This window comes from Tursiops truncatus, chromosome 6 (assembly GCF_011762595.2).
Source record: "Tursiops truncatus isolate mTurTru1 chromosome 6, mTurTru1.mat.Y, whole genome shotgun sequence".
Taxonomy (NCBI): domain Eukaryota; kingdom Metazoa; phylum Chordata; class Mammalia; order Artiodactyla; family Delphinidae; genus Tursiops; species Tursiops truncatus.
The window spans coordinates 61446494-61471505 of NC_047039.1; the positions used below are offsets into that span (position 1 = coordinate 61446494).

At 41.2% G+C, this 25012-nt stretch overlaps 1 protein-coding gene across 6 annotated transcripts in view; it reads left to right on the plus strand.

Annotated features, from left to right (window-relative positions):
- The window catches only part of GLIS3 (GLIS family zinc finger 3), a 507224-nt gene that overhangs the window by 472782 nt on the left and 9430 nt on the right, over nt 1-25012 (plus strand). For all 6 annotated transcript variants that reach the window (XM_033858126.2, XM_019934153.3, XM_033858125.2 and 3 more), the window contains one exon: nt 2447-2622. In XM_033858126.2, coding sequence (XP_033714017.1) covers nt 2447-2622 — 176 coding nt within the window. The remainder of the gene's footprint in view (nt 1-2446; nt 2623-25012) is intronic.

Consider the following 25012-nt stretch of genomic DNA (forward strand, 5'->3'; position numbering starts at 1 on the left):
AGACTTACTGTGCTGTGGGGGAGGGATTTGTGAAACAAAATTATTCTCCTCCATCAAGCTGGTGATACTAAGGTCCTACTTCTAAATACTGCTAATAATACTTCTAAATACTTGCTCCATCTACACATCTCTGCTCCATCAATCCTTAAGAGAAAGGACAGGTGGCAGAGGTACCAGAAGAGAAGACTGAAAAAACACCAAGAGCATGTTATATCTTTTATTCCCAAACACAGAAATATAATTAAGAAGGCAAAGGATCTTGCTGCTTTGCCCCCAAAACACAAAATTGAGATGCCAAAGATGGCTATTTAGCAATGACATAGGTTTCCTTCCAATTCAAATCCACCCCTTTCCCTCCCTCCCTGGACATCTTCCGTTCACAGAATTCTGGTGTTGGTTGGTGATGTGGACTCCTTCTAGCCCCAAAGTCTGTGATCTCACAATTCCTCCTGCCTCTCACACAAGCCTAGAGCAGCCTGTGAGGCACATTGAGGACATGTTCCCCAAGAAAATAGCCTCTATACGGGGAATCCCGGCATACAAGTTTTAATAGATATTCTCAGGACAGTGCCAGCGTTCATTTGCTCTGTTTTATTCAAGGCCATTCAGCACATCTTTTCAAGCTAATTCCAGTTAAGATGATGTGCTTGGAAAATATATATTTACCAGGCACAGGACACTCAGTTACTATTCTCTTCCAGCTGAGTGAAGATCTAAGTTCTTGATTAAGCAGGCATCCTAGCCCAGCTAGTTTCTTTAAGCCTCCTCTGACTTGTCTTCTCCGTAACTTAACCAGTCCAAATCCTCCCTTCTTGGCTCCTACATCATCTTACATAGTCTTATCAGACCTCAGCAAGGGGAATGCAAAAACAAATGGGATTTCATCCCATGGTTTCTTACTGCAGCAATACAAATGTAGAAGCTCTGCCTTGTTAAATACTATGGTTCAAAATGTTGAAAATTGCTTGATAAACTTGACTGGTTCGTCCTCCCTTTGATCACCTATGGCCCTACACAAAAAGCCCAGAAAAATGAAGTGACCTGTTTCTATGAAGTAAGTGGTGTACACAGATGGCGACATCTACATGTTGGCATAAAACAAAGCCTGTCTTTCTATACAGTGTAAGAAACAGCCTATTGAAGGTTTTCAATCACCTGAGCCTTTGCGGGGAGACTAAACGCTTCATTGCTAATATAGTTTTCCTGCACATCATTGTGATGCTTGTTTTCACTGCACTGACAGAGTCCCTGCTCCTTTCTCCACCACACTTGCACCAGCCCCCTACTGAACTGGCAGATTGAATGTCGTTTTGATAGTCTATGGTCATTGCTCAACTTTAAAACTGTTCGCACGAGTACACTTCAAGGGAACCTCAATGTTAGAAAGTATAAACTGTCCTTTTAAACCTAGTGAGTCAGATCCTGCCATTTTTCTGTACAATTAGAAGATCAATGGATAGTTATCCATTTTATATCTCGGGTTAGTTGATGATGTCACCTTATTTAAACACCTGTATGTCCCACCTCAGAAACTACCATAATCTCATTATGATTGGCCCGTGTGACTGCAAAAGATGTCCCAAATCGTGTGTGAGGTTCCTGTTACACCCTGGGCAATGTTCTTTGCCAAGCACAGAACCCACACAGATCTTTTGGGTTCTGGATTTCAAACCACACTTGACCTTTGAGGTTTAAGTTAATTTATTCTTGGCAAAAGAAAATGTATAGTTTAAAGAGAATAGGACTAGAGAGGCTTATAGTAAAGTCTTATAACACTTCCTGGACCTCAGATATGTCTTACAGAACAAAATGTTTATGAGGCAAGTGTAAATGAATCAGAAACACACAGATTAAATTTCCCTTAAAATGCAAACGGGTCTAAAAATTAGCAGAAAAGGGGTCTGGCAAAGATGTGCTTTGAATTTCACCAAACCCAGAGTACTTGAAATGCATTTTAAGAAGCTTGACAAACTCAGACTGTGACTAGATTTTCCCTTTGTTGATCTCTTTTATTCCTTCAGTATCTCAATTGAGAAGTCAGTGGTTAAAAATGGGAGAGAAAAGTCTTAAGTTTTTTTTAAAGGGCTTTTTGTCACACTCGTATATAGCCAGAATAGGGAATTAGAATTTGGCTTTGAAGAGTTTGTCTTTTTTTTTTTTTTTTTTTTTTTTTGCGGTACACGGTACGCGGTACGCGGGCCTCTCACTGTTGTGGCCCCTCCCGTTGCAGAGCACAGGCTCCGGACGCGCAGGCTCAGCGGCCATGGCTCACGGGCCCAGCCGCTCCGCGGCATGTGGGATCTTCCCAGAACGGGGCACGACCCCCGTGTCCCCTGCATCGGCAGGCGGACTCTCAACCACTGCGCCACCAGGGAAGCCCGAAGAGTTTCTCTTTGCTCCTGCTATTTTACATCTCTTATGTTTCCTTTTATAATTGTTTCCTCAGGTTTGCACCTTCTGCCCCATCTCCTCACCACATCAGCCCCCGGAGAGTGCCTGCTCCTCCTTCAATAATGCAGAGAACACAGCCTCCCCATACCCAGCAGCCCTCAGCATCACACCTGAAGTCTTATCAGCCAGAAACAAGCTCTTCTTTTCAACCAAATGGAATCCATGTCCATGGTAAGCAAGTAGCTGACAGTCCCTTGAGTTTTGAAAAGTGATGTTGTGCTGTTGCTTTTAATCAAGTGTCTTAGTTACCTGTTGTGGATTTCAGATGTCCTGCTATACACCACCAGGCTTTGGCTTTAATAACGTTCCTCTAAAATTTCATACTTAATCAGCATGAAATCTTGCAGTATCTTCCTGGCTTTGACCCTAAGATGGTATGACTTAGGACACCCCCAAGTGGTCAGCCCAAGGTGATGATCCATTCATTGATCCAGCACTTTTAACACCTCATGGTTAGGCCCTAACAATAGCATCTTGTTTCCTAAACAGTAAACAATGTAAAAGGGAAACAACAGGAGTCCTTTGCCCCACGCATGCCTCTCCTCTCACAGGTCTTTGCCTCCATTCCCATATGCCCAGATCCTCTCCATCCTTCAAGGCCCAGATGAAATGGCCCTTCTCTCTGAAGCCTTTCCTGATCTCCTTGCTGGATGTAATCTCTCCTTGCTTTAAACACTTGATTGCATATCACCTGTATTTCTGATATTATTGATACTTATGCTCTCTCTCCCTTGTAATTTACTTCTCTGTGAGTAAAACTTGTCTTCACTGGTAATGTGTAAACTTCTTTCTAAAGTCAGAATTTTCTGACCCACTGTTCTTTCTTTTAGAGAATTTAGCACAGTTCTTCACGTGTTGTAAAGACACATAGATACTGGATGAGTTCATGGAAGAAGAGGAGGGAAGGAAGGCAAGAGAAATCATGATGGTTTTCAAAATGTGTTTAACCCAGAACATGCATGGAGAACTAAGTGTAGCTTAATTTCTTTTCTTTACTTAAACCAATTTTGCTGACTCAGGCAGATATCTTAGTGGACATCCATAGAAAGCTGAGTTGTCAAATCATATAGACTCAAAGTATACACAGGCTTTTACTTCCTAGGGACAGACACACCTTCTGTATAAGCAGAAGGGATACCATACACTTAAACTGAGAGTTTCAGCACCTGAGAAACATGACTCTTCTCCATCTGTCTCATGTTGATTCCTGAGTTTGCTCTTTATGAGTTATTACTTGAAATTAATGGGTGGTATGGTATCCCCAAACAAATCTAAATCAGTATTCAAACTGTGTGGATAAGTGTGAATAACTTCCCAAGATGGCAGAATCAAGCAGTACTATGGAGCTAGGTTTGGATAAGAACATCAAAGCAGGGGTCTAGACAGCCAACAAGGAGACAAAATGCAGAGAGTGGCAGGTTGTTGGAAGGGAAGAATCTTGGAAAGCCCAGGGCCACTGGCTCTGGCTCAAAGTTCCATCCATTGCTTCTCCCCTCTCCCTGATACTAGTCACACAAACCCCCCGTTCCCCAACAAAACTTGGGCCTTTGGTAATTTTTACCTTCTTCTGTCAGTAAATTTCTTCTCAAGCTTTATTATGTGTTTACTCAACCAAGAAACATTCCTTGAGTGCCTACTATGCGTAAAGCAATGAATGTGTGAGGAAGACAAACAGAGCACTCTGTCTTCTGAGGGCGGCCTCCCAACCCTGACAAGGAGTTCTTCTAATGTGGGGGAGATTCAGGTGCTCTGAAGCCACCCTTACCTACAGGCAGGAGGCAAACAACATGAGTTCGGGGTTTGTGGAATACAGAATAGGTCACTGATTCTAAGACACACAATTTTTACCTTCATATTTTAACACTGCTAAAATCTGAACATATCCCAGTCAGTGGCATCATGTAACTGGCAGTGATTTTTCTTTCTGGTGCTATATAGGACAATGGAGCATTTCACAGTCAATGGTGTCATAATTCCAGTGAAATGCAGTATAACACACTTTGATTACAATTGTGAAAAACACATTTTAAAATTTCAAAAATTAACCTACTTGCATGAAAAAATATTGGAAGGAAATTCTCCAAAATGTTGACAGTTTTTTTTTAATCATGGTGGTAGGATAATGGGTGGTTCCTTTTCTTCTTTTTTCTGCTTTCTAAAGAAATTCTAAAAGAGATTTTGGAATTAGACCAATTTGAATGCAAATACCAATCTACTCAACTGTGTGACTCTGGACAAATTATTGAGCCTCAGTTCACTTTCATTAAATGAGGGGAGTCTTACCTACCTTCTCTCATCAGTTGTTAGGAGAATTCCACAAGCAGAGCACCTGGTACTGTGCAGGAGCTTAACTAATTAATGTTCTTCCTTCTACTCCCTTTTCTTTATTAGACTCTTTGAGAATAGGAATAATATTTGTAGTCTTAGGACAAGCATAATACTTGGTGCAAAGTAGGCATTTAGTAAGTATTTACTGAATAAGTGATTGACACTTTCTCATTCACCAAATGAATAATGAAACAAGATGGTACAGATAATGGGATTTACCTTATCATTTTGCCCTGCCTCTTGGCAAAAGCCTCTTCTGCCATATTTCTCATTTTTAGCTGAACAATGAATTTTCTCAAGTTTAGCTGAAACTTGAAATTGTGGTTTTATTTTTTAATTTCACTTTAATTGTCAAAAATTCCCATGGCCAGTGAGAAACTGCTAATAGTGTTACCGATCCTCCCTAGTTACTCCCCAACAAATGTCCTTCTGCCCAGTGTTGTTGGAGCCAATAGAACGAGACTGAGTTCGTTTCAGAAGCAAAGGAAAGCTTTATGCTTTGATCAAAGAATGGAGAGGCTCCAGCTCCTGCTCTAGAGCCCAGGCTCTCCCAGAAAGGCTGGAGGCTGGGCTGCTTTATAGGGTTCTCTCCTGCCGAGGGGTGGGAGGAGTTCCTGCGGGTCCCATGCAGCATTTCTGCAAATAGCATGCCATCTTCATCTTCAATTGCAGTGTCGTGCTCAGTGCTTCTGCACAATGCATAACAAGCTGAAGTGTCCGGCGCAGCGGTTCTGCACTGGGAACTCAAATCCGACATATTAAGTGCAAGGCCCACTATAGGCAAGTGAAAGTAAACACAAAAGAAGAGGTTATCTTATCACCTAGGTTGTGTCTTATTTTTCCCGGGGACCCCAGTGGACTTTGCCAGTGACAGTAGCAGCTCTAAAATAGATACATACAGCAAGCCTTTCTGGAAGAGATCAAGATACAGTTATGCAAATTGGAAATCATGACTTTCTCCCAGGAGGAGGGGCAAGTGGCTGCAGTGAAGAGCTTGCAAAGAGAGTGTTCATGCATTAGCCACTGGGCAACTGCTAGAATTTAGGGAGTAGGGATCCAGATGCAGACTTAGCCTCAAGCATTTTTTCTGAAAATGTTTTTGTGATACTTTCTGGGCATGAGCATTTCTCTTCAACTACTCCTTAGGATAAGGGCCCAAATTGATCTAATATTTTTCAAGCGGGCGATACAGTGCTGGGAGTGAGGGGAGCAGAGACCCTCTAAATGAGTTGCTGTTATTGGCCGTGCCTTTCAGCTTTGGTTGCACTAGTTTGCTCGATGGTGTTATATAGCATCTTGGTGACAAGGAACTTCACCCCCATTAAAAGTAGATTTTTAAAGCCCCAAGCAGTGTCGGGATTGCTAACATGATAGCTACAGTGAATATTTGTTCTTTCTTTCAAGAAGTTCATGGCTTTAATGAGTGTTGTCACCCCCATCCTCTCTGTGCTCCCTACTGCAGGTAGAGGTCAGAGAAAAATGTCATCACTGTATTTTTAGAGATGGGAACTAAGACATAGAAGAATATTAAATGTCTAGGCATTGCTGCCTTGGCAAAGTACACAGGCGTCTTTAACGAGAAGCCCACATCTCCAAGCCACATTCTTAATCTACCATTTTTAAGTCAAAGGCACATCAAAATAAATATGTGTTTATATCTATCCATGGAATATACGCTTGTATGTAGATGCTGTTGCATTACATAGAGCCATGAAAGGTTAGTACTCAGAGTGGCTTTAGTCTTATAGATGAAGAAGGAAATGAGGTCCATCGAGTTTTGCTCATGGTGTACTAATTGATAAGAGCTTAGATGTTGTGTGCTCTATGTATATATTTATTACGAGGTATTTTGTAAAAGGCACACTTTGAAAAGATTAATAGCACTGCTTTTTCAAGTTCCCTTAACCTAGTGGATGACCCAGGACCAGAGCTCAGTTTTGTTGATTCTGCATCCACTTCATCCATTCATACTGCCTTCATTAGTAAGGGTGGATAAGGTGTCATTTCTTTTAATGTTTGAATACTGGTAGCATTGACAGGTCTCTGGGTGGCATCTCCAAGGCAACTTCCTAGTACATTTTAGTCTTTTATTTAAGATGTAAACAGAAGGACAACTCTTTCCAATTATGTAAGCTTGTTCTTCAGTCTTTTCTTTCTCTTTAGGACCATTCTCTTGCCCGGGCAAGCTTCAGAATTTTGCCTGGATTAGTTGCCTGAGAGTTGATATTTGTACATTTTGTTATGGTACTAATGGATAATTTCTTTTTAAATGCTCTATTCACTCCAAGCTGTTAGAATGCTGTGGGAATTCCTAGAACAGTATTTTCACAACCTTCCTGCTTCTGGACCCATCAAGGAGAGGCCAAGTTCAATTCAGCAAGTGTTTATTGGTCACCCACTTTTGTCAGGCAAACATGAATGTCATTTAATCAATGCAATGTGATACATGCAATAACAGAATGTACCAGAGGCTCCCAGTTTATTCAGAAGAAGTTGTCAGAGAAGGGGTCCTAGAGGTGAATAGAGTTTCTTCTCGAATAGAGTTTTGTTTTTGTTTTGTTTTATACTGGAATATAGCCGATTAATAATGTTGTGATAGTTTCAGGTGCACAGCAAAGCGACCCAGCCATACATACACATGTATCCACTCTCCCCCAAGCTCCCCTCCCACCCAGGCTGCCACATAACATTGAGCAGAGCTCCCTGTGCCATACAGTAGGTCCTTGGTGGTTATCCGTTTTAAATATAGCAGTGTGTACGTGTCAGTCCCGAACTCCCAGTCTATCCCTCCTCCCCACCCTTCCCCCCTGGTAACCTTAAGTTTGTTCTCTAAGTCTGGGAGTCTGTTTCTGGTTTGTACATAAGTTCATGTGTATCATTTCTTTTTAGATTCCACATATACGTGATATCATACGATATTTCTCTTTCTCTGTCTGACTTACTTCACTCAGTATGACGATCTCTAGTTCCATCCATGTTGCTGCAAATCGCATTTTTTCATTCTTTTTAATGGCTGAGTAATAGTCCATTGCATGTCCAGTGGTTAGGACTCCACACTTTCACTGAATAGAGTTTTGATGGTAAATAGATCACTGGGTAAGCCAAGTGGCGAGAGGCATTCCAGGCAGGGGGAAGCAAAGCACACAGGCAAGAACACAAATGACAGCATGGTGTGTGCTTAGAGAGACGAGCGAAAGACAGTTGGTGTCCGGCTGGGATATACAGCTACAGTCGTGGAGTAGAGGGAGAGAAGGCTGAGGAACCTGCAAGACCGGCTCATAACGGGATCTGTGGCCACACTGAGTGTAATGCTGCCAAGTGAAGAGGCCAGCGTGGTATTTAGGAAAGTCAGCCAGGGCACTGTGTAGAGAATGGAATGGGTGAGGTAGGAACATTACATCCTAAGTCTTGGGATTATACTGGACTGCCTGCATAGAACACCCAAACAGCAGTGACTTAAATAAACAGTCCAGTTCACTCAGATAGAAGTGGTAGATAGGGGAATGATGTCAAAGTAATGTGGAGCTCTGGTTGTTCACACACAATCTTTCCTAGGCAAGAGGAGCTGAGATGGCGAGAGAAGGAGAAAATGAAGAAGCCCTCAGCCTATCTTCTGCATAAGCAGAATCCCTTTCTGCTCTCTTTCTATAAAATTTGAAATGAGCATGATCCCAGGGGCTGCGTCCCCAGAAAGGTGCACACCTGGCCTGCCCAGCCCTCAGCTGATGGCAGATCACAGTTCTTCCTAAGTGCTGGTTCTATCACCTGCTATCTCAGTTCCTGCAAGCCATCATTTCCAGTCAACATTTTTGTCCATTTTTAATAACCACCAAAGAGCCTCCAGCCACATTGAACTGGCTGCCCAAATCCTCTCTTGATTATTTTGTTACTCCTGCAATGAGTAGGTTTCGTAGATTTTGAGTGGTCTGTCCCAATCCTGGTTTTCCCAAAGAGCCTGTTATTTGTCATACACATTTGTACAGAGCAAAGGGCTTCTCAGGATTTGTTTATCATGTTATAGCAGCATGCCCAGTGTACTCTTCTCATGTGACAAGACATCTAAAAGTAGACAGTGCATGGAGGAGAAGCAGCCCCACGGGGCCAATGGTGCACCAGTCTCCTCCTGCTTTCTGCTTTGCCGTCTTTAACCGTGGCTTCCATCCTCCTGGTCACAGTATGGATGCTGATGTTCTCCATTCATTTCTTGTTTCAGTTTCAGGCAAAAGTGAGGGAGAAGAGTGAAGGACAGGTGTACCCCAAACTTAGTCCCGTGGCCACCCTCACATGCAAGGGAGTCTGGGAAGACAGGTATTTTAGTTCATTGCCATGCTCGACAAAACTGAGTTTCTGTTAATAATGTTTATTGGATAGACAGACTACAGGGTGTGCCAAAGATTCTCTGGAACCGTCTTCTAATCTGTAAAATGGAACTATCTCACGGATTCATTCACATTGATCGCCTCTGGGAAATCAGTGGTAGAGCCTAGAGACCTCTTTCTGAGGGTTCTGCCCCCATTTTCTGCCCCTCTTCCCTATTCTCTGAGGTTTCTATACTTTCCACTGCTTGCTCCCATTTTCACCCCTCTGGAGTTGCCAGTTGCCAACACAAAGATTTCCATCATCCAAGATCCAGTCATTAGATTTCATTAGAAAATCACCATGAAGCTGTCTCCCCGGCCTGAGCTGTTTGATATCAAGGCAGCAGTGGGGGAAAAGCAGAGCCTTCTCTGCTTGTCCTGGCTCCTGTGGTTCATAAGCTGTCTTTCTCATGATTTAAAGTGTGCCTGCAGGCCCTGAAGAAGCAGGCCAGTGAGCTCCCAGACAATAGTAGCATTTTCCCACCTCAGTGCGGACAACAAAAGGTTTCCAGACACCAACGGGCCTCCAAGAACAAAACGCGTTGTAAATGGCTTGTCCTACCAAACAACCAAACCATCTTTCAAATTGAAGAAACCTCAGAGCACTGATAAATTAAATGAAATGGAGTGGCAGGTACAAGCTTAACTTCTTCCTCTATGTTGGCTGTTTATTTAACAGTGATTGTGCAATGGTACTTTCCAGAAGAGCCCTATGGGTTACAGCCATGACTGATCTCATTTCTGGGAGTTTATAGTGTTAAATGTTTAAGCTTATTTTTTTAAAAGGCAAATTGTAGAGACAATAAACATACTTCCCTCCCACAGGAAATTTAGTCACATCTGCATATGTGAGGTTGTGAAATAATAAAGCAGTAAGTCTAGAAATTGTATTGCTTAGAACTTAAGCATGTGTCACAACTTTGCCTTGAAATCTCAGGAAGACAAATAAGATTGATAAATCAACAGTGTAATAGTCTTCACTGAGGAAGTTGTGACATATTCACAAGGGGAATGAGCCAATGAGTGTACTTCACGTTATTCTGATGTTATCAGCGGATATTATCATCAGCGGTCATAATCAGGAATAATTTTTGGTGTCAGCCTTGATGTTATTAATGCTTATATAGTACTGGGGATTGATGATTAGATCCAGGGAAATTCTTAATTACTCTTATATACTTAATTACTACAAAAGTATCCCCAGAGCAATTTTACATTGCTAGTACTTGATAAATTCTGACAGTGTGCTAATTCTATAAAACAAAAGTTAAATTTAAGTGTGTATATGAGTGCAGTCAGAATTTCAATGTGTTGGGTTTTATGACAGGTGTGTAAGATGGTCATCTTAATCAGAAGAGCTGTTTGATTAATTATGGAAAATTGAACTGTGAATAATATACATATGTGATTAAGCATCTGCACACACACTCACAGATTAAACCCATATATCAGTAAGGATGTTAGAGGACTAGATCTAAATCAAGTAATCATCACTAAATTCTAAGTTTCCTTAGGACAGGAATCGTATCTCCTCACAATGTTTGGTACATGGTAATGCTTAATAAAAGTTTATTGAAGAAATATGAATTAATAAAAAGGGGAGGAGGAAGAGAGGGATTTTGCCCATGGTTTCTTAAACTGGTTGGTGGAGCCAGCCGTTGGCAAAATGGAGACTTGGAATCAGGTTTTCAGGGCCCGTCCTTTCTCTGGGCACTTCCTCTTATTTTCCTGTTCGTCTCTATAGATATCCAGTGCTTACCAACTGCCTGGGACCTCTCCCTAGAGGAAATAGGATGATTTAATGATTCACTTATACATTAAGGTAAATTTAATGCAATACTCCTTCTCATGAGTATTTGCACATCTGGTACTGAGTGTCAAGTAGTGAAATTCTGAGCAGTGGCAGCCCTGTGGAAGAGGTATTTTGAGGCATTCCCAGGGCTCGTAGGTGCAAGTCCCTTGTTTTTGAAAGCACTTTTCAGTTTTCAAAGCATTCCCAGCCACTAGCTTACATACCCCCAAATTGGTCACCGTATCTCAGAAGAGGAGATTTCCAGAAGAGGAGGTTGTGACTTGCCCAAGGTGATAGAGGAAGAGAAACAGTGAGCTGTAGAAAAAGCTGTAGAAAAGTCTGCAGAAAAAGACTTTGGAGTCAGGCAGATCTGAATTGGAATCTTATGAGCAAGTCATGCAATGTCCTGAATCTAAGTTTCCCGACTATTTTATTTTTGTTGAAATACAGTTGGTGTACAATATTATGTACACTATTTTCAGGTGTACTGAAATTTGACATTTACATGCATTATGAAATAATCACCACAAGTTTAGTAACCATCTGTCCCCATACAAAGTGATGACAATATTATTGACCATATTCTTTATGCTGTATATTACATCCCTGGGGCTTTTTATATAACTGGAGATTTGTACCTCTTAGTCTGCATCACCTGTTTCACTGACCACCCTCCCCTCTGCAAAGCACCCATTCTCTATATCTGTGAGTCTGTTTTCATTTTGTTTTGATTCTTTGTTTTGTTTTTTTAAATTCTGAGTATAATAGGGGGATAGTGATACTTCTCTTTCAGAGTTGGTGTAAGAATGAGAGAAAATGCCTGGTCTGCAGGATATGCTCAGTTAATTAGAGCTATTATTATTGTTGTCATTTTTCTACTGTGTACCAGATACTGGGTGTGCTGGATATTTCCACTTGTATTGTTTAATCCTCACAATAACATTAATAAAAATATTAATATACTCTAGCCTCCCAGGTGATACTGAGAGTTTAAGCACCTTGCCCCAAGTCACATACCTGGTGAATATCAGAGCTGGTTTTATAAACACAGTCTGACCCCAAAGCTCGCACTCATTCTCCTTCATGATGATGCCTGTAGCTACAGTACTGTAAGAGTTTTTAGTTAGCTTGGGAATTATTTTTGTGTGAAGGTTAAATGTGAAACCATTAAAGATGAGGTTCCTTACAGGGCTAAAATTCTGCTGGCAATACAGGTACTATGATTCATGAGACAAAGTGATTTCCCACCAACCACTTGTCTTGTGTATTTTGCATACTGATTGCTGAAAATGTTTGCCTTTTTTTTCCCCTGTGTCAGGCAGTATGGTGCATGTTTACAGTGCCTTTCTTATTAGTTCTCATAACAACCCTATAAAGAAGGCATTGTTTATTCCCATTTTACAGCTGAGGAGTCTGAATCGCTAAAACATTAAGTAACTTGCCCATGATTTCTTAATCTTGAAATGGTAGAGCTGGAAACTACACCCAGGACCATCTGACAACAGTCTATGCTCTTCACCACTGGATTAAGAGCTGTCACGGTCCCTGTAGGGAAGGGATAGCTCACCCTCTGATTGCCCCCAGTGCTGTTACCCCACAGGTGTGTATGTGTATTGGTGTGTTTGTGTGTCTCTGTGTGTGTGTGCCCACGTGCATGCACGCACCCACGCTCTCATGTGACATGTTTGCTCAAGCACACGCCTGCTGGGAGAAACTGTTTGGAAGCCTGATTACTAAATCATCAAACCAGGATTACTGGATTCTTAGCACATTCCTTAAATGCAGTTTTTAAATTCTTATTGACTTTTTAAATTAGAAAAAAATCTTTACCTGTTCATTTTTTTAAAGGTACTTAGGGTACTTAACCTTATAAAGAGTTTAAGTTGCTTCCCAGCCTATGTTCACCTTAATTCCACTGCTCAAAGGTAACGATTATTAAGATTGGTGAGTATTCCTTTTAGACTTTTAAAAATGCTTCTGAAAATGAAATATATTCATGTATATGTACATAACATGTGCCCTGTTATAAAGTGGCCTCACATTCTGCATTTTATTTTATGACTTACTTTTTTTTTAAATTAATTAACTTATTTATTTTTGGCTGCATTGGGTCTTCGTTGCTACGCGCAGGCTTTCTCTAGTTGTGGCGAGCGGGGGCTACTCTTTGTTGCAGTGCGCGTGCTTCTCATTGTGGTGGCTTCTCTCATTGCGGAGCACGGGCTCTAGGTGCGTGGGCTTCAGTAGTTGTGGCACCCAGGCTTAGTAGTTGTGGCTCACGGGCTTTGTTGCTCCATGGCATGTGGAATCTTCCTGGACCAGGGATCAAACCCATGTCCCCAGCGTTGGCAGGCGGATTCTTAATCACTGTGCCACCAGGGAAGTCCCACTTTTTTTTAACTTAACAAAATATATTCTTTTGCTTTCTAGGTCAATGTATGTAAATCAATTCCTTTTTAATTGTATAGTTTAATACTTATGGGAACTTTTCATTTTTTAATCATTCCACTGTTGAAAGACATTTATGTTTTTTCCTTTTTGCTTTTATTAACAATGCTATATTAAATCTCCTTATGTATATTGTGTGTTTACACAAGTACTCTCACACACATATATATCTCTTTGCATTCTTTCTTTAGGAAATATTTCTGAAAGAGAAATTGCTGGATGGATGGGTATGCACATTTTAAAGCTGGATAGATAATGCCATATATTCCTTCACAAAGTCTGTACCAATTTAGACTCTCACCAACAGTGCGTTAGAGTGCTCATTTCCCCACCCTAGATATTGTCAGTCATTTATTATTATTTTTGTTTGTTTTTTAAGTGTTTTGAATTTTTAAAAATTTTTATTTATTTTTATACAGAAGGTTCTTATTACTTATCCGTTTTATACATATTAGTGTATACATGTCAATCCCAGTCTCCCAGTTCATCCCACCACCACCACCACCACCAGCCCCCGTCAGTCATTTTAATACTTGCCAGTTTGTACAGCAAAGTTGTTTTGATTTTTCCTTTGGTTAGTAATGTGACTGAGCATCTTTTAATATTTTTATTGAGCTCTAAAGGTAGTTCAGTTATAATAGGAATTAAGTAACAGGAGCTACTATTTGGGTATCTATATTATTTATTAAGTAGTTCACTTGCTCTTTCACCTGCCAGTCAGGTTGTGTCATTGGCAGCATGACAGTTTGTTTTCTTAATTGGAACTCAAAAATTTATTGAAGAGGAGGAAAAGATCCAGAAAATTTCTGTTTCATTGACTACTGTGACTTCTCTGTCAGTTAACTTAAAAACTATAGAGGGGCTTCCTGGGTGGCGCAGTGGTTGAGAATCTGCCTGCCGATGCAGGGGACACGGGTTCGTGCCCCGGTCCGGGAAGATCCCACGTGCCGCGGAGTGGCTGGGCCCGTGAGCCATGGCCGCTGAGCCTGCACGGCCGCTGAGCCTGTGCGTCCGGAGCCTGTGCTCCGCAATGGGAGAGGCCACAACAGTGAGAGGCCCACGTACCACAGAAAAAAAAAAAAAAAAAAAAAAACTATAGAAAAGCGTTTAATGAACATTATTACAGATTTAGTGCTTTTTCATTCTTTGGGGGAAGCAATGACATTTTTTCCAGAAGCAAATGTTTTGTCTTATATCTGAAACTTATGAAGTTTAGCCTCTAATGAATAGAGATCTTAAAATCAAGTTAAATATTTTCTTATAAGTCTATTTTAGGGGCTGCACATTTGAACTCTTCAGGTCTGAACATACTAATGGCAATCCGTGTCTTGTAATTCTTGTATTTTTAGTTGCAGTTTTCCTTGTAAATATGATAAGCAATTCATCATTTAGAAGAAAAAATATGAATAGCTGTGGTTGGAGTTTCCTTAAAGGGAAAACACACACACACATCAGAAACATCTTGTTACTGGTAGCAAGGCCACTGTGTTAATAAAACAGAACAACAACAATAAAACACTAGAATTGGCTTGATCTGGGCCCATTCAGGTCATCTGGGCTCAGACCATGTTGCAAAACAGTCCTAGTTCCCTTAGAATTTCTAGTTGATTTACTTACAATTGTGAGTGCTCTTTCTCATTACAGAAATTTTTGCTTTCTAACCAGACTGCTCTGGCTAAACTCTCTATTTCGTTCTTCTGTAAGGGCTTTGAGAACTAGACCTTAAAGATGCAAGTCTGTTGAAGTAAAAACATTCAGGCATTTTTCTAGATCATTTAAGTGTAACGGCCAGCCGCTCCTCTCCTACATTCCTCCGCAAACCCAATCTCATATCCCACATCCCTTTACTTCAAATTCTTAAATTCTGTCATCAGAATGGCCGAATGATTCAGGGGATCTGAATTAGCCAAATATTTACCCCAAGGTTGTTTGTGTCTGTGGATCTGGGCTGATGTAGGGTTTTTATCAATACCATTGAGGTCAGTGATAGAACATACATTTATATTGCAATATATGTTTTATAAATTACTCTTAGGTACAAGATCATTATTATTGCCTGGTAGCTATAAAGAAACTGCTCGATAAAATATTTGTTGGATGAATACCTGGATCCTCATTATGACTTTATGAAGAGAGTAGGAAATATATTTCTGCTCCTATTTAGAGATGAAACTCAGATTAGAAACTCAGAAACTCCTTGACCTTGGGATGGTTTCCTAAAAGAGTGCAAAGTGTTCTGTGGATGAGTTGAGCCACTTAATTCTCCTGCCCACTCTTGTTCCTCTTCAGGTTCAGTGGCCTCCTGGCATCCAGCAGAAAATGGTGGCTTGGAGCAGCAAAACTCTCCAGGTCATCTTGACAGGGGCAGTTGTATTTCCATTGTCTTTGTTTCTTCCTCCATTAAAAGAAAATTTCAGTGTTAGAAAGGGAAGTCACTTTATTTTTCTGAAACTCCTGATAGGCTATTATGTACAAAGTTCATAGATCAAAATCTTTGAGCTCAGTTGTGGTTCCTCTTACCATCAGTATCTTCACCAAAGGCTCTATGTGTAAGTATCACTCACTCATCCATTTATTCATTCTCAAATATTCAGCTCCTATTATGTGCCAGGTCCTGTTTGGGGTGCTAAAGCTACATCAATAGAGAAAATAGAAGTCCCTGCCTGTCGTGAGCTTATATGTAAGGAATGGTTCTTGGCAAGCAAAACCTTTGAACTCAACCGTGAGACAGTATTCTTCATGGTCCATATGTAGGCAAGGAATCATGTCATCTATTTAATCCCTGTAGTACATGGCACATTTGAGATGCCTAATACATACTTTAAAATCGAGAGTTTGGTGGGCAGTGGGATGAGAGTAAGCAGAAAAGGAAAGACCCTGTAGACTAGACATACTCATCAGAGTGTGACCCCCAGGTGGTAGTGGGAAGAAGGCTGTCTAACTGGAGGGGCGGAGCAGAGGATGGCAGATCATAAATTGAGTTATCCACGTTAGGAGTCAGTGTCCCCAAGGTTTGACAAGATGAAAAGGCAAGTTTCCTAGTAGCCAGATGGAAAGGAGTGACAGGAATTTGGGGATCCAATGACATACATCAGGTTTGACAAATGCAGAGTCCGCTTTGCTTTCTTAAACCCACCTATATAGATTTCTTTTACTTCAAGCCCAGATTTCATCTCACTATAATATTCTAGACAGCAGATTTGGGGGAAGCTTCACAGTATGTAACAGGGACTTAGCTGTGAGGCAGAGGTTCAGCAGGAGAAACAGTCAAGCCATTGGTGCAAGTGTGAGCTGGTGCCCACTCTAAGAGAGATTAGAATGCTGGAAAGTTGTATAGGCATAGACTTGGATTCAGGGAAACAAGAAATCACCTAGTTAGTGGAGCGGATATAACATGGGAGTTTGGTTACAGCTAGACAGCAGAAGTCTAGGCCACAAGATCAGTGTGGGACCAACAGTAAGCCCAGAACTTCTGAGTCACTCAACTGAGGTCCCGTGATTGCACCTTGCCCAAGAAGAGAATGGTACTGGGGTGGGGAGGGAGATCATCCTGATCTATGTCTGTAATCTAAAGTCACTTTGGGACAGTCATCATTGCTTTATCCCCAAGAGCCCCCAGAGTCCAGCAGAAAGGGCTGGGGGTGAGCCCAGGGGGAAGAGATGCCCATACGAAGAGCTCTCCTCCTCCATTTCAAATGAACTCAGAGCTGTTCTGTTTTTTCCTATTGGTATTCCATTTGGAAAACTTGCCAAAGATTGAAAATCATGTAAAGATGTTCTTAGGGCTTCTAAACCTTTAGGGTAAGAAACACCTTGTTAACATGAACACTCCCAGGCCCTTCACCCAGAAATTTTTTTTTTTTTTTTTTTTTTTTTTTTTTTTTTTTTTGCTGTATGCGGACCTCTTACTGTTGTGGCCTCTCCCATTGCAGAACACAGGCTCTGGACGCGCAGGCTCAGCGGCCATGGCTCACGGGCCTAGCCGCTCCGCGGCATGTGGGATCTTCCCAGACCGGGTTACGAACCCGTGTACCCTGCATCGGCAGGCGGACTCTCAACCACTGCGCCACCAGGGAAGCCCCACCCAGAAATTTGATTCACTGTGTCTGCCGTAGAGCCCAGGTGGAGCTGATGCTGTGGCCCCCACTTTAACAACCACAGGCCTAGACCCTAAGTGTAGGACTTAGTGCCACCTCACCGTGCTTCCCCAATCAGAGATAATCCAAAGGAAGCAATTGGCCAGTGACTGAGGGAATACTTTCCAGCTTCCTTCTCCCTTTACCTTCCGGGGAAGTTCTGTAAGTGCAGCACAACCTAAAAGCTGTAGAGAACCAGGATGGCTCTCAGAGGAGGCTGCAGCATTTCATGTTAATGTCCCTTTTCGTCTCTATCTGGAATCCTCTTCTCTGCCAGACCTTTCTTACAGCAAAGCTTGCTTGGAAGGACAAGGACAGATAGAATTAAATCTTCATTCTCTGCCGTGCTTTCCTTGTTCTGTTTTTGGCTCAAGTACTCCTGAGTCAAAGGGTTGCTTGTGAACTTTATGCAACAGAGCTTGACACAACCGAGGGTAAATTTACCTTTGTACTCAGAGAATGTAGGATGATAAGTAACACCAGGCTTATAATGAGACAGTAGGGGCTGGAATTTTCAGTGTGTTTTACTGTATGCAAAATATTTTCACACTTATTATTTCATTTGATCCTTGTAGCCACCTAAGAGGGTTATACACACCAGCAACAGAGTAACCCCCTCTCATAGAGAAATTCCCACCTCATTCCTTTCAACCTTGACCCATGGCCAAAGTGTTTACTTCACACACCCATCAGACTAAGAATGTCCAACTCCTCCACCCTTCATTCTGGGCTTTATATGTATCCAGGATTTTTGAGTCATAGGCGGGTGATGGAGTACAGGAGGCAAATCATGGGCAACTGGGCACTGAGTCTCTTTCCGTTTGCTCCCTGTGCTTCTCCCCCTCCCTATCATGAGGATCATGCTGCCACAGTAGTATTATTTTCCCCCTTTTATCAATAGGGACTCATAGGCTCAGAGAGGCTATGGTTTCCTCAAGGCCACACAGCCAGTAAATGGCAAAGCTGGCTTTAATATCCATCTTAAGAATCTTTGGGTCTTCTGGTTTTGAGCATCTCTGTTTTATATAATTGCCATACGCGCATTGTCATTATGAGGATGCGCTGAACCATTGTACTGTAACTGTACATACCCACACACGGCAATTACTGAGACACATCGCAATTAGTTTACTTCGGCAGCTTATCATTCTGAGAATTTGGAAGCCGTAGGCCACCACGCATTAGTGTTTTGGTTGGGTTGAAGATATTTTAGTGAAAATCGATTACATCTTTTAACCAAAAGGGTTTTATACATGCCTTCCTTCTCACTCTGCTTTCTCCCACTTCCTTTTTGCCCTTTTCAGCAAAATGCTCTGCCCACTCTCATCCCCTTATTTGAAACTTTGCAGACATCAGTAGCAGACCATCTTCCTCTTCCCCTACCCCAGGTATACAACTTGGACAGCGAGTGTGGCTCACAGTAATAAATGCCGTTAGCAGCTTGCTTCAGACCAGGTGAGGTTCTGCGAGGTGCACGAGCAGAGGAGAGCACCCAGAGTGTGCAGAATGCATCCCTCTGTGGCCTGTAGGCTAGTGGTAGACGCTGTAGATGAAAATGGCCCCACTTCTTGGAACCAGGTGGACTTGTCTAACTTGAAGCCCACATGCTGCAACCCATCTGACCAGGGACTAGGGGACCAGGAGGTTGCTCCACTGGTCAGCTTTCCAACCACTGTAACCTGGTTCCTTCAAAAGGAATGTGCCAAATGGAATGTTCAGGGTTATTATTTCCATTATTTTCCTTTTTCTTAGTACAGTAGTTACTTAAATGTCAGTCTTAAATAGCTCGAGTGCTTTGCAAGCTGGTTTAGTTCTCAGCCCGAAGAAAAATCTGTCTTGCTAACACAGTCTGTGAGCTGTTCCTGTAGCTTCCCCATTTATAGACTCCATATTAAAATGAAGAGCCGGTTTCTCCATCACTTCCAGGGAGGAAGCTTAGTAGAGTTCTGACTACATGAAGACCTGGCTGAGGTTGTTGGCCAAGACCAGGAGCTAAGGGGAAAAATGACAACCAAACTGTGGAGGCTTCACTTCCAAGATCAGCATCATTTTATACCTAAGGGTGGTGGGTTATGAGAGATAAATTGCTTAAGAATTGCATGTGCATTATACAGAATCTACAAATACAGCTAAGCTTATTTCATGGTAGTAATAATTGCTACTATTTACTGAGGGCCTACTACATGCTGGGGAATGCACTAGATGCTTTTATAAATGCTCTCATGTATAATGTTTTCCACAACCCTATAAAATAGATATTATTTTAAAAGAAAATGAGGCTCAAGAAGGAAAATAATTTATGCAAAGACACACAGTTGGTTAATGGGTTATCCAGGCTTTGAACCCAGATCCAGGTAGTTCATGCAATGGATAGAAATAAAATAGTGACTAAATCAGAAAATTGGCCAAGAGAAATTTCTGAAATGTCTCTGTTTCTACTCTTCAGGGTTTTTCGAAATTTTCAGTGTTTAGGTAATTTCATCAATTTTGTTAATTAATTCAATGCTTTTCTGCCTAATGAAAATGTATGTACTTCATGAAATGTTGATCCAGTCTGAGTAACTTTGCCTATAATCTGGCAGTGAGAGACCTCAACAAAAATGGCAAGATTTTGTTTGAAATGATTTGTCTGTGAGCTTAAGCCCTAATAGTCTCTATGAACTGTTACCAAACAGACCAGAGTTTGAGTCCTAGTTCTGAAACTTGGTAACTATAAGGATTTAGGTAAGTTATTTGAACTTTTTTGTTTCCTTGTCTGTAAACTGGGGACAATATTACTTAACTCAAAAGTTGATGTAACTTAAAAAGAATGAAATATTGCCATTTGCAGCAACATGGATGAACCGAGAGAATATACTTAGTAAAGTAAATCAGACAGACATATTTTATGATATCACTTATATGTGGAATCTAAAAAATAATACAAATGAATCTATATACAAAACAAAAATCGACTCACAGACATAGAAAACATACTTATGGTTACCAAAGGGAAAGGTGGGGGGCAGGTAAATTAGGAATATGGGATTAACAGATACAAACTGCTATACATAAAATAAACAACAAGGATTTCCTGTATAGCACAGGGAACTATATTCAATATCTTGTAATAACCTATAATGGAAAATAATCTGAAATATATATATATATATCTGAATCATTTTGCTGTATACCTAAAATTAACACAATATCATAAATCAACTATATTTCAGTTTTTTAAAAAGTTGTAAAAATGAAGATTTTCTATTTAAAACACCTAAGATAATGCCTATCTCAGAGCAAATAAATATTAGTTCCTCTCCTTCCTTCTGAAAGAATTCTCTGAGGGGTTGGTGTAACACTAATCAAAATGTCTATAAAAATGCCAAAGCAAAGGAACTGCAAATGAGAAAACTCTGGACTTAGTAGAAAAGTATATGATGACTGTTTTAGCTCTGCTCCCCATTTGTTTTAAGATAAAGGCTAGATCCATGAATAATTGCAAATAGCTGGATGTTTTTAAATATTAAAATGAGTGTATGAATTTTCCGCTTTTCTCTTATTTGCACAATAACATATAACCAATAGTATTGGTTTAAAGGCATGTGATTCAACTTCCATCTCTTTGTCTATAAAATGAGAACATTTGTTTGAATCACCTACTTATAAGACAGGTATATCAAAGGCTGCCTAAGAAGGAGTTTTTTTAAGTTTTTTAAAAAGGTACCATGTGAGTAATAAGTGTATGATTCCCTGCCTTTCTCTGAGTAAAGTTGGAGGTCATTAAATCATGCTGAGAAGATGTGATGCCAGAGATCATATTCTTAGAGCCTTTAAGAGCTTTACCAGAGACTTACCTATTTTTTTCTCTTTTCTGCTCATTGGCTTGTATCATGGATTGCAGAAGGTATTTAAAGGGGGGAGTGCAAGGGTCCCCAGAGAGTACAAGGGAACGCACAAAGAGCCATAAGAGTGTTGGAGAAGAAGAAATAAGGGTAGCGAAAGGGAGTAGGCCATGCATCTTCTTTCTGAGTCCCTGTCCCTGGAACTCTCTGATTTGAGCCCTCTCGTTCATCACTTAGGCTTATCCATGCCCCTGCACATGCAGCAATCATGACTGAGGCCCAAAACTCTACAATTCCTAAAGTAACCCACAAAATTATAGTCTCTGTGGAAAAATGGTTAAGAGTTGTAAAGCTCATAAACATACATCCCTGCTTCCACTTGGCTAGCAAACAGCTGTACCACCAAAAAGCTGAGCACTGCCAGCTCTGCCTCTGTCACTGACATCTGCTTATTCTCCTACCCAGGCACGAATTGATCAGTACCACTGACAAAAAAAAAAAAAAAACCCACTCTGCCAGGGCTGGTCCTCAGCAGAGCTACGGGATGACCTCCTAATTATATCTACCCTCACCAGACAGGGCCAAACAACAGGGACCATAATCACTACTCTTTTTTAAAAGTTTTGGGAGTGCCCAAACTTCCTTCTTATTTGAGCTTTTTCCTCTTCCTATCTTGAATGCAGTCTAGAGAAAAGAGTTGCATCTCTGTATATTCCTTAAAGAAAATTTCCTTTTTATTGTCACATATAATATTAAATTGTATTACTTGATTTCTCATTTGTATGTTTATCTTTCTTTCTCACTGAAACATAAACTCCAAGAAGGCATGGAGTATGTTTTATGCACCACTGTGTCTCCAGCACTTGAGTAAGTGCTTAGCATATAGTTGTCGACTAAATGAAGGCATAAAAGTTGAAATGTTTGTGTTATTAGAAGAATAGGGAAGAAAAGTGAAAAGAAACATTTGTAGAGTGCTGTGTGCAGGCACATGCTCAGCCCTTCACATGGGTCATCTCTTAATCCTCTTTAATCTTTGCAGTTACCTTATGAAGTAGGTACTGTGAACCCCCATTTTATAAAAATACAATAACAAAGGTAAGCACATGCTTAGCCAGTGTTTCTTCTGAAAGGTCAAGGGGACAGATGACTCCTGAGATTCGGGCAGTATCTGAAAACAACAGTGTTTGGCCTGGATGCCTAAAATGATACTCTCCGATCACATGGGAATTGAAGAGCTTTCTTGTCTGAAGATATTGAGGGGTCTTGGGAAGCAATTGCTCTCAGCATTGTTTCCAAGGAGCTTCACAAAGGGTCCTGCCCAGCCTGATCAGGCCACACTCTGGTTGAGGAATTAGTTCTGGGGGCCCTTCCTGATGCCTGTGATGAGCTTCACAGGTGGGCTGTCTGCATCTATAAGTTGGCATCATGGTCTGGGCAGAACCTACCGCAGGAAAGGGTCAGTCTTGATTCTGAATGTTGTCCGTCCAACTCTTTTCCTGGTGCCCAGAGTTTGGTGGTGGTTCTCAGCCTCACCATAAAGGAGAACAAGAATTTTGTTTTGCAAAGCCATCTGCTATGTATATAAACAAACCCATTAGGGGCACAGCTCCTGACATAGCACCTTGACAAAGTTTAGACTGATGGTATTCATCTCCACCCATACGTGTAAGGTAGAGCCTCTGTATTGAACTTTATTTCATCATCAAGTCGTAGGGAAATTGGAGACCCACCTATGCTGTTGCCACTCCCATACACACAGGGAGCTAGGCCCAGAGTCTGCAGGAAAGAAAGTGGGTGATGTGTTTCCTTTTCCTTCTCTTACTTCCAGAAAGGAAAGTGGTTCCTGCAGGAGAACTGAATTGCCCTGGAAGTTTAGCTTAAAACAATGCGCATCAGCCCTCATGAGGGTTGTGAGTTGGGTGACCATTATTTATTTATTGAAGTATTTATACTCTGGTTCCTTCTCCCAAGACTAGAGTGTAAATTTGTAAGGAAAAGATAAATGTAATAAAGAGTCTAATATACTTCTTATCTTGAACGCCAGGAGTCTAAGAATCATTATCTGGCTTTTATTGAAACTCTTGGTGGGTCATGTTTGTTCCCTAGGAATTTAATCAGAAACATTACTGAAAGTCTGTTAAACCTGAGAATGCAGATATCCCTAGAGTTGTGCTGTCCAGTACAGTAGCCACAAGCCACATGTGGCCATTTAAATTTGAATTAATTAAAACTAAATATAATGTAGAAGTTGGTTCCTCAGTCGACTAGCCACATCTCAAGTGCTCAGTAGCCACATGCAGCTACTGTATTGGACAGTGAGATAGAGGCCATTTCCATCAACACACAAAGTTCTCTTGGACAGCGCTGCCCTAGAGAATACCCTTCCATTACTGTATTTAGTCATGCGCTTCCTTTCTCCTCTAACTTTTTCCACTCCCCTTCCACGTTGGGAAGGAAATCCACACTCAGCTTCATGGGGCTACTTCATCATCATTAAGCAGCAAGAGTAACCATGAACTCCTGATCTAACGGATCATCACAGAGCTGTCAGTGACCCCACATGACAAAGTAAAGAGGAGAGGTTTTTGAGAATGAATTTTAGGGCTTCCCTTGTGGTGCAGTGGTTAAGAATCTGCCTGCCAATGCAGGGGACGCGGGTTCAAGCCCTGATTCTAGGAAGATCCCACAGGCTGCAGAGCAACTAAGCCCGTGTGCCACAACTACTGAGCCCGCGCTCTAGAACCCTTGAGCCACAACTACTGAGCCCACGTGCCACAACTAGCGAAGCCGCATGCCTAATGCCCGTGCTCCGCAACAAGAGAAGCCACCGCAATGAGAAGCCCGCGCACCACAACGAACAGTAGCCCCCACTCGCCTCAACCAGAGAAAAGCCCGTGCACAGCAGCGAAGACCCAATGCAACCAAAAAAATAATACCAATAAAATAAATAAATTTATTGGGAAAAAAAGAATGATTTTTAATACTATGTGAGCTCATAGGTAATATTAGGGGAGAAAACAGGATACAAAACAATATGTATAACATTCCAGTTTTGTGTGTATATATCTGGCTATGTCTGAATTGTAGGAATAAAGATAATTTTTCTTTTCTTTGCATATACTATTCTACATTTTCTAGTTGGTACAATTAATTCAAAATATTTTAATAATTAGAAAAACAAGTTTGTTTTTAGAAGGGAAAAATACTTCCCAAAATTGACAAGAGGAGGAATGATTCTCCTTGACCTTCAGGAGCTACAACTTGAGTAAAGTCAGTTTATCTGCAAGTTCCTCTTCTCCTCCATTCTTGGAGGTAAAATAACTTCTAAAATGGGGGAGGGGTGATTTTCTAACTAAATGTGATGACTAATATTTATTGCCAACATAAACTTATGTGTGCATTCTTCTGCTACTATAAGTGTATGTGTTCTTGTTCCAACTGCATTATCAATCCTCAAGGACAAGGTGTTATCTTCTAGTTCTTTGGTCTCTCCAAAAGCACCTTGACCAGTACTCAGTAACTGTCATTGACTGACTGACTGACAGATTGGCTGACCTTGCCATCACTCTTATGTTTTATGCCCACGAAATGTGTTAACATCTTGCTGCGTTTTGCTTTGGGTCCTTGACGTAGTGTTCCTTCCAAACTTACTACATGAAATTCAGCAGCTGGAATACA